This window comes from Erpetoichthys calabaricus, chromosome 10, assembly GCF_900747795.2.
Source record: "Erpetoichthys calabaricus chromosome 10, fErpCal1.3, whole genome shotgun sequence".
NCBI classification, from domain to species: Eukaryota; Metazoa; Chordata; class Cladistia; order Polypteriformes; family Polypteridae; genus Erpetoichthys; species Erpetoichthys calabaricus.
In genome coordinates this window covers 168,800,446-168,815,409 of record NC_041403.2, presented here as the reverse complement: position 1 = coordinate 168,815,409, position 14,964 = coordinate 168,800,446, and the positions used below count along the sequence as shown (strand labels likewise).

At 44.8% G+C, this 14,964-nt stretch overlaps 1 protein-coding gene across 2 annotated transcripts in view; it reads left to right on the top strand.

Annotated features, from left to right (window-relative positions):
• Positions 1-13,872, top strand: part of LOC114659800 (probable E3 ubiquitin-protein ligase HERC6) — a 32,876-nt gene extending 19,004 nt beyond the window's left edge. The window contains exons 10-17 of one of the 2 annotated variants that reach the window (XM_051933160.1): positions 393-503; positions 2,449-2,586; positions 5,296-5,456; positions 5,548-5,611; positions 8,440-8,510; positions 8,953-9,136; positions 9,798-9,900; positions 12,838-13,872. In XM_051933160.1, coding sequence (XP_051789120.1) covers positions 393-503; positions 2,449-2,586; positions 5,296-5,456; positions 5,548-5,611; positions 8,440-8,510; positions 8,953-9,136; positions 9,798-9,900; positions 12,838-13,055 — 1,050 coding nt within the window. In that variant the 3' untranslated portion in view covers positions 13,056-13,872. Of the gene's footprint in view, positions 1-389; positions 504-2,448; positions 2,587-5,295; positions 5,457-5,547; positions 5,612-8,439; positions 8,511-8,952; positions 9,137-9,797; positions 9,901-12,837 lie in introns of both variants that reach the window. The other variant, XM_028812462.2, reaches the window with a different exon arrangement.
• Positions 13,873-14,964: the final 1,092 nt, after the last annotated feature.

Below are 14,964 nucleotides of genomic sequence, written 5' to 3'. Positions count from 1 at the left end.
TCTATACTGATGTGATCCACAGAGTGCTCCTTTAAATATGTGAGCTTCTCATGCCCACGTCCACTGGATCAGTTGGTTAAACTTTATTGTGCTGCTCCTCCCATGGAAGTGTCCTGCCAAAGATTTACTTAAATATGGCACAACAGAGAGTGGCAAGGGTCAAGTGGCTCACCCACGGCCACACAGTTGAATAAAAAAGCACAACAGCAGATACAATTTTATGAAAAATTAAAAATATAAGCAAAGACCTTCCCAGCACCAAATGTGAAACTCTCACTTGAGAGTGAGGCATTGCAAGAATGTACCAGTCACGAAGGGTTTAATGGGTAAGGGGTACCAGCTGCTCTAACCCTCACTCTCTTCATTTCTCTTTCAATTTTAATATATAGGAGCCACCACTTTTTCCTAGGTTCAAAGTCTATGTCAGACGGAGCCATCTAATGGAAGACACCTTCAAAAATCTGGAAGGGGCAAAAGCGGAGGATGTCAAAAAGTTACTGCAGGTAAATGAACTGCTTCATCTGGCATAACTGAAAAAGGAAAGCAGTGAAACACAATTGTAGTCAGTTAGTACCTAGTGGTTAGTGCTCCTGCCTCATGCTCCACGGACCTGGGTTCAATTCCCATTTTACAGTGTATGGGAGAGCCATTTCCACATGTTGGGCATGTAGAAGGTAACTGGTGACTCTAAATCGTCTCTTCACTGTACCCTAAGATGGGCCGGTGCCCTGGCCAGGGCTGGTTTCAGTTATGTGCAGTGTGCACTTCAGCAAAAATGTGCTTATGAGCCCAAATAGAAATTCTGCTCCATTTGGTTTGGAGGGCTTCAGTCCCCCTTTTATTTTTTACATTACAACGCTCAGAATGAGGCCTACTATCTAGCAGAGCCTTAACCCAAACTCTACAAGCAGGCCTGTGGCCTGTACAGGCCAAAAAAAAGAGAAAAAATGGAAAAGGGGAATTGGGTTAAACCTGTGGCCCTCAGCAACAAAAACAGTATTCTGTAAAAGGTAAGCATTTATTATAACATATTCCAACTCAAGAATAGAAATAGGGCAGAAAAGAAACCGAAAAAACAAATGTGAACAAAGCCAGGGCAAAATCCAACTGTAAACTTCAACTTAAAAAAGGTAAAGTTTATTAATAAAAATCAGTAAATAAGAAAAGAACTCGCAGAGTGAAATTTAATTCCAAAGTAGAGCTGAACAAGAGAAGCTTTTTTGAGATTCTTTGAATATTTAGAATTTTTTGAATTTGTAACTTTTGTGAATTTTAACATTTTTAAAATTGGGATTTTTGTAGTTTGTTTTCTTACAAAAATCAATAAATAATAAAGTTGTGTGTTGGACCAACTGTTCTGGTGATTTTAGCCTTCTTCTGTTGTGATTTCTCCTCACACACACACACACACACACACACACACACTCACACACACACACACACACACACACACACACACGCACACACACACACACTCACTTAGTGAAATGGACTCAGGCCTCAAAAACAAACATCAAAAGCCAGACCTGCCCTCTTTCTACTGGTTTGTGCCCACTGAGCAGGCCTCACTCCAGGCATCCTAACCTCAGGCTTCAGGCCTGCATGGGCCTAAAAACTGATTTAACCCTTTTTAATTTAAACAAATTCCCCTTTAAGAGGCAGGAGCAACCATAAACATTTGGTCTAAGAACAAACTAAAAAACCTTCCATTATATTTAAAGAATTTATTAAATAATGAAAAACAAAGAAAAAATATACAAAGCAGAAAAAAGCAAAATTAGGCAAAAATGGCAAGTCAAAGACATCAAAGCCAGTCTGTAATCCAATTCCCAAACCCACTAAAAACAAAACAAAAATATCACAGTAATAATCTTGAATTTCTCAACTCTCAATGCTCCTGTGAAGAAGCCTGACTCTCGGCCAGAATATAGAGAGAGAGGGCGGTCCTAAAGCAGTGACATCACCACCTCCTGAGGTTCCACCCACAAATAGCATGGCTATAGGGTATATACATGTTATATATAAATACTGAATCATTATTAGGCAGCAAAAAATATAATTACAATTGATTAACAACAAAATACACACATAACAAAAAATTCACTTAAGCTAGGGATAAAACCCCAGCTGTTCCATAACACCCGTTTAGTTAAGGTTAGGGTTAGGGTTAAGGAGGCACCTTCTCAAGGAGCTCAACCTTCTGTACCTCCTGTGGATGTGCCAGGTCTGCAGTTCCAGCCCTGTGGCATTTGTTGGACACTAAACAGGGTTTGTCTGTTTATGATCCCAGGATTTTTACCCAGGCATCCCTATTTTGAACCCCATACACATCATTAAAACAAAAAGTGCCTGATCCATCCAACACCTTTTTGTCTTCTTTATGGATGGACTGATTGGTCTCCTCTCATTTGAAGGCTTACTGATGTGCTCTTGAAATTGTGTTTCAAGGTGGAATTCATTGGAGAAAAGGATCTGAAAGCAGAGAAATGGCATCTCTTCCATCTTATCAGTAAAGAGTTGACGAAGTCCGAGTCTGGCATGTTCTGGCACAACGACTTAAAAACGATGATCTGGTTTACTGCTAAGGTAACAAATGGCTGAATTGGATACGTTCTTTCTCTGCCTGCTGTATACATAGCTTTGCTGGTGGGAATATAAAGAGGAGGTTAATGTTATGTTCAGTGTTTATAGGTTTGTCAAGTCATTATTGTCACACGTACAGAGAATGGTGAAATGTGGGTTTTTACTGGTCGTAGGATAAACAAGGATTGGCAAGTAGGTGGCTGGGGACGGATTCAAGTTTGCAAGCCAGAAAACCAGCAATCACAGCCAGGGACAGAATCGGAATCACAAAATGGAACAGAACAAAAATCCAGGAAAACATACGGCTAAGCTGGATTGATTATCTCCGACTAACACCAATGCAGGATTTTTGCTCTTGAAGTAATCTGACTCTTTGATCACAAATAATTCCTGACTAGTCGTTCAGTTGTGCCGTCACTATTTATGAGCAAACTTCCACTGAACTTGCTTGGCCTCGAGTTTGGCAAAAACATGGAAATGTTCTGGAATTTCAGAGAACTCCGTGAAATGCATTGAAGTCAATGGAGGAGGAGAAACTCCACTTGTGGACTATAATGGTGCAGGGTCTTTTAAGGGTCCCTGAGGGCTAGGAAAGCATCTGCCAACAATCCTGGGCAGATATTGTGGCCAAAAATGTGACCTGAGCTGTGTGGTAGCAGGTCTAATCGCTGTGCCATCATGCTGAGATAAAATTCTACTCTGAGTGATTTATGTCTGTCTGCATCTCCCCAGACCTTATGATTACAACTAACTATCTCCCCCAGAATAGGGTGCTATGAGGGATCAGCATTATATATTTGGGGGGCTGTCCCTGTCACTGCCTGATCTGTGCTACATAGTGAGGAGCAGAACAGGGTCAATCCAGCAGCAGAGACACAATGTAAAATGAAAGTATGCAAAACAACAAAGTATTTTCATGATATCCTCATTATGATAAGCTAATGTACCCCTCAAATGAAACACTGACAATTGATTTTATTTGTTTTTTCTTTCTTAAACCCATGCTAATCCGTGTGGAGTTTCTGGAAGGTCAGGATATCAGGAAGCATTGTAACATGTGAGGTGGAGTGCACTTCTAGTATGCATGTGTGAAAGTTCTGTGCATGTGCAGTGCTAATTGGGAAGGTAGCACAGATCAGGTAGTGACATCCCCATCTAGCATTGCTGCTACAGCTCTGTAATGTCCCACTGGCCTCATAAAGCATCATGGGGCTCTGGGAAAAAAGTTGGCCTAAGCCAGCTGCCCGGCAAATTTTGTGGGAATAATTCAACAAACAAGATCATCGGCGAACCCAGCAAATTCACTGCGATTACTAGATGTCATAAGTTGAGCTCATATGGCTAGTAATGGATGCACTTCGCTACAAACAACATGGCTGCTGGCATCACAAAATGGTGATGATCAGGGAAGAAAAATTTCCAGGATGACACAACAGTGGAATCACTGCCACAATGATAGAATTACTAAAGGACTGGGGAAATAAATGCACAATTCCAAAAATGGAACAAATGAATTTCCAATAATCTATGAATCGCAGTTATTATACTCTCTGAGCTTCATGGCCACCTTTTCTTAATTCAGAAACTTCGACTTCCTTTGGGATTGTCGAGCTCCTCACTTTCTCAAAGACCAGGAGCCCAGTTTGGGAGTGGTCATCCCATGCCTAAAAACTCGATCAACACCCTCCACATCTAGGCTGGCATTGTTCCCCCAGACATAAGAAAAATGTAGCGAGTAAACCGGAAAAACAAAAGCAACTACAGGACCCCAGACACCCACTGTACGACCATATCAATGTTGCCAAACGCCTCAAACCTTGTAAAAGCTTCATGCTCGGGAGAGCTCTAGACTCAACAGCAATAGCAACATGGTTGGACTTATGGCGCGAATGCATCAGAAACATCAACACAATCGACGGCGTTAGCACAGAAATGAGAGAACATCTACTTGCTGGCAATGACCTAGACTGGCCAACATGGGAAAGCCTTAACCACCTGCACACCAGGACTGGCAGATCCAGAGTCAGCATGACCAGGTGGGGATACTTTGATGACAATGACCTGTGCGACTGCGGGGAAAGACAGACCATGGAACACCTTCCTGGACGAACCGTGCACCATGGAGGACCTCACCATGGCTATAGCCTGTGCTCACCATTGGAACGGCATATGAAACTTTTGGATGTAAGGACTCGAGAAGAAGAACAGGAAAAACGGTGTCACCATTTTAAGTCCCCTTTGAGCAATGACATCCACAAGTCACACGATCGGGGTCTTGTGATCCAAAATGGCCAATCAAGCCTCAGCCAAGATGGCCAACCAAACAAATACTGACCTCATTGGAAGGCGGAATAAAATTAAATAGAGATAACGATAACATTTTGCAACACCTGAAAAGACAAAAAAGATTATTGCACAAATACAAAACATGGACCTGAAATGAAACTGGCGCAGTCAAAAACCCCAGAATGCTTTGTTTAGGAGTTCCTTGTCTTTCAAGTGGCAGTGGAGTGAACTTCGATGGCTTATTGAATGTCTCGAGTCACTCACAGCTGGTCAGCATGAGATGTTGGCTTGAATCTCTGAGGGGTCAAGGCTGGACAACAGCATTGTGTAAGCCTGTGTCATGCATTTAGGAGGATACTGGGGCTGGTGGGCTTCACGGAAACCAGCAACTGGTTTTAATGTCTCCCATCATCTCTTCATTCACAGGTGGACAAGATTAAATATTTTCAGCTGGGTCTGTTGTGTGGAATTGCGATGCACAACGATCACATCATTAACCTTCCCTTCCCTCTGGCTCTGTACAAGAAGCTGCTCGACTTGAGACCCACGCTGTCCGACTTGAAGGAACTGGACTCTACCTTGGTGAAGTAAGTGGGACTTTAAAACGCTTCCATAGAACCCCCAAAGGGAAGGAGGAGGTCGTAGTAACTCTCCTCTTTGGTTCCTTTTTGTCCACAGTTCTCTGCAGGACATCCTGGACTACGGCGGTGATGTCGAAAATGACTTTGGCTTGAACTTTGTCGTAAGTGTTAATGGTGGTGGGGCGGCAGTATAAAGGAAAAATGTGTTTCCCAGAGTCCTTCTGAGGGTAATGTAAGAACAATTAGGGGTAAGAGCATACAAATAGCGCATCGCAGGTTAAATGTGTGAAATCTCATCACTGTGACAGACTTAACTAGAATTTCATTACTTAAAATTATTGTACTTTTATTAAAAGAAAATGGAAATGTCGTAAAAGAGTCGGAGAGGTGGCCATTTCATCTCACATAACCGTCGAGGACGAGAGTGTGGCTACAGTTATGAACACCTAAGTTTAGCCATTTTATTCTGCAGCTAGAAAATTCAAGAAAATCCAGTTCAAGGCATACAGTGGATTCAGAAGGTCTTTGGACCCCTTCACAGTCTGCCCTTTTCTGGTGTTGTAGATTTCATTTGAAATCGACACATCTGCCATTGTTGCCCATTAATCTGCACTCAGTAGCCCGTCATGACAAAGTGACAACGTCTTTCCAGAAAAGTCTACAAATTTATTGCAAATCATAAAACTGAACTCTGTCCTTCCTAAAATAATTAATTCAGAGCCTTTGCTGTGTCCCTCCACATTGTGCTCAGGAGCATCCTGCTTGCTTTAATTCTCCTTGAGAAGTTTCTAGAAGATGATTGGAGTCCACCTTTGCCCACCTGAATTGATTAGACATCATTTAGAAAGGCACACCTGCCCCTTTGTATAGAAGGTCCACAATTCACACTGCATGTCAAGACAAAGCTCTGTTAGACCTCCACGATCAAACCGTGGTGAGGCATGGATCATGCCAAGGGGATAAAACCATTTTTAAAGCTTTCCAGTTTTGTGGGATGGAAGAAGTTTGGGACCTCCAGGACTCTTCCTAGATTTGGCTATACAGCCAAACTGGGCCTTGGTCAGGGAGATGACTTTGAACCTAATGGTCACTAACAGAGCTTTAGAAGTCATCTGCTGAGATGGTAGAACCTGTTGGAGAGACGGCCATCTCAATAGCAATCAGGTGTTGATGCTACAGTGGCTAGACAAGTGACACTCTTGAATCAAAGGCATATGACAGCTTGCTTGGACTCTGGCAGCATGAGGAAGAACGTTCCCTGGCCTGATGAGACAAATATTGAACACTTTGGGCAGAACTTCAAAAACTATATCTGGCAAAGACCTGGCACCACTGCTCCTCACCTGCCTAATGCCAACCCAGCATTGAAGCACAGTGATGGCAGCTTCATCCTATGGTGGTGTAGTGACAGGTAGACTGGTCGGAATTGAGGGAAGGGTGAATGCAACCAAATACAGAGAGGTCCTTGAAGAAAACCTGCTCCACAGTGCCCACCACATCACACTTCAAACATACAGCCGAGACAATGCTAGACACATCTGTGAGTGTCCCTGAATGAACAAGCCAAACCTTAATGAACGTTTGTGGAGAGACCTGAAGATGGCAGTTCACAGACACTTGCATCCAATCTAATGGACCTTGAGAGGGTCTGCCAGGAGGAATGCAAAGCTTGTGGAGACTCACCGAGAAGACTCAAAGCTGTGATTGCTACCAAAGCGGCTCCTATCAAGTCCTCAGTTAAGGGTCTAAACACTTCTAGGAATGAGAGATTTCAGGTTTTTGATTTGGAATAAATTTGCAAACCTTTCTGGAGACATGTCGTCACTTTGTCATTATGGGTAGATTGATACTTAAAAATCTAGCAAATGTATCCGTATAAAATTACTGCAATTCAACAAGACAATTCATGTGTGCAGAAAGTGAAGGGGTCTGAATGTTTAATGAATTAACTGTATGCTAAATGAGACATGTATGCGACTTTTTATTTTAACAGATCCAACCTCAGCCCACAGACTCCATCCAGCAAAATGTAAAATATTTAGACAGGGAAAGAAGAGGAGCACAAATGGTGAACAGTCAACAGGCCACGAGCTGAACACGAGCCATTAGAATACCGAGACAGAACTGTACCACCACACCCCTTATAACAATGAAGTGGTGCTGGACCACCATCCTGGTCAAGGCTGGTACCTGCCATGGGGCCCATCTCAGTCAGGGCAGGCTCAGTGGATATGTGGTTGTCTCAGATGCTTATAAAGCTATTGCAGTGCTCGGGGTCCAGATGTGAGATGGAGACGTTCTCAGGTAGTCAGGGACTGACAGTCAGACAGAGACTTGGAGAAGCCCACCATTATAGCAGCTACTGAGAGCATGGTAGTGGGGTGGGGGTGTTGGGGGGCCCAGAGACAGTGGACTTTGAATGTGTCTCTCGGTGTGTCTCAGGCTGGACCCTGGCCTTGGATTGGCTCTTGGACTTGGGGGATACTATAGCAGATGGGTTGCCTATGACCCCAGGCAAGTTTAGTGAGGTGAGGCTTGTGGCCTATATGGGCAGACATTGGGACTAATCGTCTGTAAGATGATGAAGACCACAGTAACGCTGAGGAGGTGGTAGTGGGTCCAAATGCTCAGGAAGCCAATGGTCCTTTCCAGAGCTATCTACCACCATCTCTTCACAGACCTCTAAATCCGTTCATCCATCTTTCATACCTGTGGGTCGCCACAATATCCTTACCTGTGAACTGCCTACTCCTCCAAATGGGACTTCTTGTATGGTTTAGTGGAGGCTTGAAATGCATGTAAGTCCAATTGGAATGTACTTCAGGTTGTCGCGTCCCTCAAGCTGGAGCAGGACTTTGGGGTCTCTCTCAAGTGTTAATTTGATTTGCTCCTCTTCCCAATGAAGGTCCAGGAAGTTTGCCTTAAGAATTCATTTCTATATTTTTGAACTTCAGGCAATTTTTATTTATTTATTTATTTTTTCAAACAGATAAATTGGGATGGCATCAGTGTGCCCCTAGTAGAAGATGGAGAAAACCAAATGGTCACAAACGACAACTGGTAAGCCAGTGCTTCATTTCCTGCTGCCCTAATTTGTCCTAATTTGCCTCATGGTGGTCACATTCCTATTTTGTCCTTTTGCTTTTGTATTCTTCCCATTATTTAGTTGCGTGTTGGTGCCATCATCTTGTGTGGCCATAATAGTATTTGGTTGGGGTACCAGCCGGTTTACCCCGTTTAATAGTAACAGAAACACAGCCACGCAGCACTAAATGAAAACAAAAAAAATGGCTTTGGTTTGGTGACATTTGGTGACATCTTTCATATTATAACAAGCGTGCCCAGGTTCTGGCTCCCCATGACCCCAATATCTGCTTAAGCTGGTTTAGAAAATGGACGGAGGTAGTGATGCCAAACTGTGGCATCTGAGTCTTTGAAGATTCCTGCTCTCCATTAAAAACTGGTGCTAACATCTCCACTCTCTCCTCCTCTTTCTCGGAAGTCAAGAATTTGTTGACGCCTATGTAGACTACGTGTTCAACGTGTCAGTGAAGGACCACTTCGAGGAGTTTGAGAGGGGTATCTACATGGTCTGTGACCCAGATGTGATTGATATATTTGAGCCCAAAGAACTAATGGAGTTCATGGCAGGCAATGCAGCATACGAGTGGGACAAGCTGAAGAAGGTAAGCACATGGCGACGGACACTCAGGTACTGCAGGGAAGGGTTGGAAAACAACAGCCCAGCAATGGAATACGAGAGCACAGAAACGGGAATGGAGTTAAGGGAACACATCAGAGGAGACTTTGTTCTCAATACCACTAGGCCCATGTCTTACATTTTTGGTACTTATTCAAACTGACTGAGCATGAAGGCGCAGTTCTCTCCTAAAAAAGACATCTGGATGCCCAAACACACTGGCATGTGACTCGGGTATGGGATAGTGGAGTTCATCATCTTTCAGAACTCGTCAATGGGGTCACACAGCCAACTTTATCCATTTCATGTCTCGACCTGCGCTGCTCTCTGAGGTAATCTGGCCCACTTGCTGTGTGAGCCCATAGGCAGTTTGGTCCTTCACCAGACTCCCACTTCTGAGGTCACTAATTGCGAGGAGGACCCCAAAAGAGCAGCATTACTGAGGTGTCGCCCCCTAGAGTGGGTCAGAATCCACCAGTAAAGTCGTAACCTCTGAGAGCCACAAAAGCCTGCCTGGCTGTGTTCAGTTAGGAGAAGACATGAAGTTGTATCTCACATCCATGGGTGCAAATAAGATTTCAATCGCACAAAAGCTTTCACTATTCTGGTTTTATTTTGTACATTTTTTTTTTTTTTTTTTTGTGCAGAATGCAGTTTATGAAGGTGTATACCACGCAAAGCACAAGGTGATCATCATGTTCTGGAACCTGTTTGATAAAATGTCCTCCAGCCAACGGAAACGATTCTTATGTAAGTGTAGGAATGGGCCGCGTGGGCTTATAGGGTGGGCCGTACAACACGGGTTTATGTGTGTCAGGGGTGGCAGGTTTAGTGTCAGGTCAGGTTGGGGAGCATGCACTGGTATAGCACGTTGCCGCACCCAGCACACAACAAAACAGCTCAGGATCCTGGTTGGTAGCCCCCCAGGTAGCCCCCAGGTCCAGTCCCACCCTCTGTCTGCCATAGCCTGGTCCAGCCACTCGGGTCCTCAACAGTAAGCCAGATCACCCTCGAGTAATTGCGCCACATGGCCGTAGTGCCGTAACTGACGCTCCCTCACGGCGCAGGTCATGTGCCTCATTCAGGACTCCGTGAGCAACACCCAAGGTCTTCATCTCAAGTCACTGGATAGCGTCCATATCTCACAGACAGGAAGCACCAGGACTCTAAAGACTTGGGCCTTCGTCCTTTTACAGAGATATCAGGAGCGCCACACACCCCTTTCCAGCGACCTCATGACCCCCCATGATCTCTCCCAATCCGTCTACTGACTTCATAGGAATAGTCACCAGAGACATGAATGTCACTGCAGAGGTAAGTAAACCTCTCGACCTCCTCAGACGTACACACTGCTGACCGCTGTGCCCAAGAGGTCATTAAAGGCTTGGATCTATGGATGGCTACCAAATCAGATTTTGGCCTGGCATGCCATCCTCTTTTTCCCTCTGGCTCACTAGGTGGGAGTTGGACGATAATATGATTATTGGTCAACTGAAGAAGCTGATTGCAAAGAACAAACGATGCATCATCAACAGCAACATCTGTTTTTATAAGACACTTACTGTACATACAGAAGGGAAACCCAAAGAGCTTTAAAAATGACAAAAGGACAAATTACAAATGGAAGAGAATAAAATCTCCATATGACTGCAGTGCAAACGTCAATGTACCACCTATACATTGCACTTGGAAAGTCTTCAGACCCCCTCATGCTCTGCATGCTTTATTGTGTCCCAGATTTCATTTTCAAATGAGAAATTTGCCATTTCTGAGCACCAATCTACACTCAATAACCCCTGGTGACAAAGTGACAACATGTTTTCAGAAAGGTTATGCAAATGTATTAAAAGTCAAAAGCTGAAATCTCTCCTTCACAGCAGAAGTCGGACCCTTCGCTGTGGCTCTCCACATTCTGCTCTGGGTGCCTCCAGTTTGCTTTCATCCTCCTTGAGATGTTTCTAGAACTTGACTGGAGTGGCACATGGAATTACTGGACATCAATTAGAAAGGCACACCTGTACCTGTGCTTAGAAGGTTCTACAAGTCACACTGCGTGTCAGGACATAAAACAAGCCATGGAGTCAGGGCCGTCCTAACAGCATCATACGCCCCCGGGCAAAGCAGTGCGCTAAGTTGTGATAGCAAAATAGATAGAAACATACAAAGGCATTAAAAACATTGTGGGCCCCCAGCCACTGCCCATTGTGCCTATACCTTAAGACAGCCCTGCATGAAATCCAAGGAACTCTCTGTAGGCCTCCACGATCAAACTGTGGTGAGGCACTGACTAGGGTAAGGGGATAAAACCATTTGTAAAGCTCTGAGCGTCCCCAGGATCACAGTGGCCTCAAGAATTGTGAAGTGAAAGGAGTTTGGAAGCACCAAGACTCTTCCTAGTCAAACTGAGTAACCAGGCAAGAAGGTTCTTGGTAAGGGTGGTGGCCAAGATCCCCATGGTCACTCACACTGAGCTTTAGAAGTCCTCTGCTGAGATGGGAGAACCTTTCGGCAGGAGAGCCATCTCAGCAGCACTTTGGGGTTTCCCAAATGGAGCTTATAGGTGAGCATGAGGTGTAGGATTCTCCGGTCTGATTCAACAAAAATTAAACTCATTGGGCAGACCTCCTTGCAGTCTGTCTGGCAAAGACCAGGCATTGCTCATCACCTGCCTAATACAATCAATACGGTGAAGCATAGTGGTGGCAGCTCCATTCTATGACACTATGAGGGGGACTCGTCATAACTGGGGGAAGAATGGAGGCAGTTAAATACAGTCTGTCCATTATACTGGCCTCCAGGGCCAGGTGACGGCCTTAGGTGGGCATCTCAGGCCAGCCTCCTGGCCAAAGTAGGATGTTCTTCACCATTCTTCTTGTTCATGTGATGGGCTGGCTCGCCCAACACCTGGCATCCATCACACTAAGTACATGACATTAGAATATCACACCATCCTCATGACAGTGACATTTCTGTTCTGGTTTCGCTTTGCCATTCTGAGGTTTTTGAGTGTTGCCTGAAAAAAAAAAAAAACAAACTGAAATGATTTTAGCACAAGACCTCAACTGAACAAACTGAGAAGCAATTGAAGGGGTCTGAAAACTTCCTGTAAGTGGAGTGAAAAGAAACGGAAAATGTGAAAATTAGGTGTTAGGTAACAAAAATGTCAAATCACGTCCATGTCCAAGAGTGGCCCTCCTTCTGCACCTCAGACCTCGGCCTGACACCCGTGGAGAGGCTGCACACCAACATTTCTTTACAAATGAACAAATACCAATTGTGACAGAAAGAAAGAACAGTGTCTGTAACTGTCACGGTGACAAGTCAGTGGCCATTGAGGAGAGGACAACCAAAACTCCAGGTGGCACTTGTGATGGGTTCTAAGGCCACTGAGACCCTGCTGGCACAATACAGTGCTACAATTTCACCAAAGACTGAGATATGACTGGGTGTCATGTCATCATATTTGCATGGGCATATTTTACCCATGATCAGGACACGCCCACATTTTTTGACAAAACTCTCACATGGGCGCTGCTAATTAGCATAAAGCCCCGCCTGCTTTTCTCCTCCCCCAAACAGCCTCAAGTTGAAGGACCTGTAAGGAGAGTTGACAACATGAAGGTATGTTTCATTTCTTTATCCAACAGGTCAAATGTGTTTGTTCTCTTTTCCCTTTTGTTCCTTTAGTGTTTGTGACTGGCAGTGAACGTGTGCCTTCCCTTGGCATGGAAAGTATCAAGATGAAAATTGTGCCGGTATACATGCTCACTGAGGACCAGCTTCCCGAGGCCCTGAACTGTCACAAAATGCTGAATCTGCCCATGTACAGGACACTGGGGCAGCTAGAAGAGAGACTCCTGCGTGCTATCGGGTGTGCTGACCAGCGTCCAGGTCAAGAAGCGTAGTAAGTGGGATCGACATATCAGAGGATCATAAAATATAACCCAGAAGAAGAAGACTTCCAAATGTGTGCAAGTGGGAAGGCAGAGCTCTGTGAGACCACATGCCATCGACAGTCCATGCTGCCAAATGTACTGCAATCCATTCCCACGTGTGTTGTCTAGAGCCATCTTTATCAACCATTCTTGGGCTGCCAGCTGCCACTGGTGGGTTGCAAGTTTCTGTTGTTCATAATGGGTCGTCGGTGGGTTGTGTGGTGTGTTACCACTCTGACGGTCACACTCAGTTCCCCCTAACTTTGACGATTGCACACAAATGCCCAAGTGGGACGCCACCCCAGGTGGGTCGCAAAGACACTTACTTGGAAAAGAAAAAGTGGGTCATGACAACAAAACATTTGAGAAACGCTCTTCTGGAATGTTCCTCTGGCCTCCCTCTCTAACACAATATTAATCAGAAGGGGAGGATATGCAGGTCAGGTTACTTAGAGTCACTTAGTGTGTCATACGAAGGAGTGGAGCCACTTCTAGAGACGGCTCCTGCCTTATGCCCAATGCTGCCAGAATAAGGTACGGCACCAATGGACGTTCAATGAATGAAAGAGGTTTGAAAATGGATGATGAGTGAGTGTGGCCGTGAGATGGACTGCCATCCCTTCCACATTTGTTTCCTGCCTTGCATCCAGTGCTGTTGGGAAAGGCTCCAGTCATTTCAAGACCTACCACTGCACATATGGATGAGTGTGTGTGGTGTCCCGTCATGGGTCCAATATTGTCGGATGTCTCATGTTTCTGAATTTACACCTTCAATGATATGTATATAAATATAGATAATATATGTTTCATAATTATTGTGTGTATTTCATGGGAATATTTTTATTATTTGTTACGGTATTTTTTGAACTTCTGTAAAAAGCAAAATTTCCAGCTTGGGACAAATAAAGTAATTTCTAGCTTTCATATAGCATGGTGTCCTTCATGTCAATGTAAAACTGTTACTGCTTATGGTGTTTTCTGTCTGAAGCCTTTTTCCAAGGTGATTTAACACAAGTCAGAGATACACTTGGTTACATTTCTTTTATTAGTGGGAGCACAGACAGGTGAAGTAACTTGCTCAGGGTCACACAGTGTCAGTAGCAGGATTTGAACTCTCAACCCCAGGGTTCGCAGTCCAAACCATTAACCACTAGGCCACACTGTCTGTCTATCATATAGTGCCTTTAACAACCAACTGTCTGTCTATGGGAGTGGATGTACACAGCGGTCTGGACTACCAGTCTGAAAAACATGAAAGATATAAAGCAGCAGAGCGTCACTGCTGCTCAGGCGGCTTGGTGAGGTCATCACATGCCTTAATGTAGGTATGCATGTGTGTGTATTAATGCTGACCTTACCAAGATGGCTGACTTCCAGTGACACCAGTTATGTGGTTATCATAATGAGGAGGCTGAGCTATGAATGGTGCTTTATGAAATGCCATCCATCCATCCATCCTCTTCCGCTTATCCGAGGTTGGGTCGCGGGGGCAGCAGCTTCAGCAGAGATGCCCAGACTTCCCTCTCCCTGGCCACTTCTTCTAGCTCTTCCGGGAGAATCCCGAAGCGTTCCCAGGCCAGCTGGGAGACATAGTCCCTCCAGCATGGTCCTGGGTCTTCCCCGGGGCCTCCTCCCAGTTAGACGTGCCCGGAACACCTCACCAGGGAGGCGTCCAGGAGGCATCCTGATCAGATGCCCGAGCCACCTCATCTGACTCCTCTCGATGCGGAGGAGCAGCGGCTCTACTCTGAGCCCCTCCCGGATGACTGAGCTTTTCACCCTATCTTTAAGGGAGAGCCCAGACACCCTGCGGAGGAAACTCATTTCAGCCGCTTGTATTCGTGATCTCGTTCTTTCGGTCACTACCCATAGCTCATGA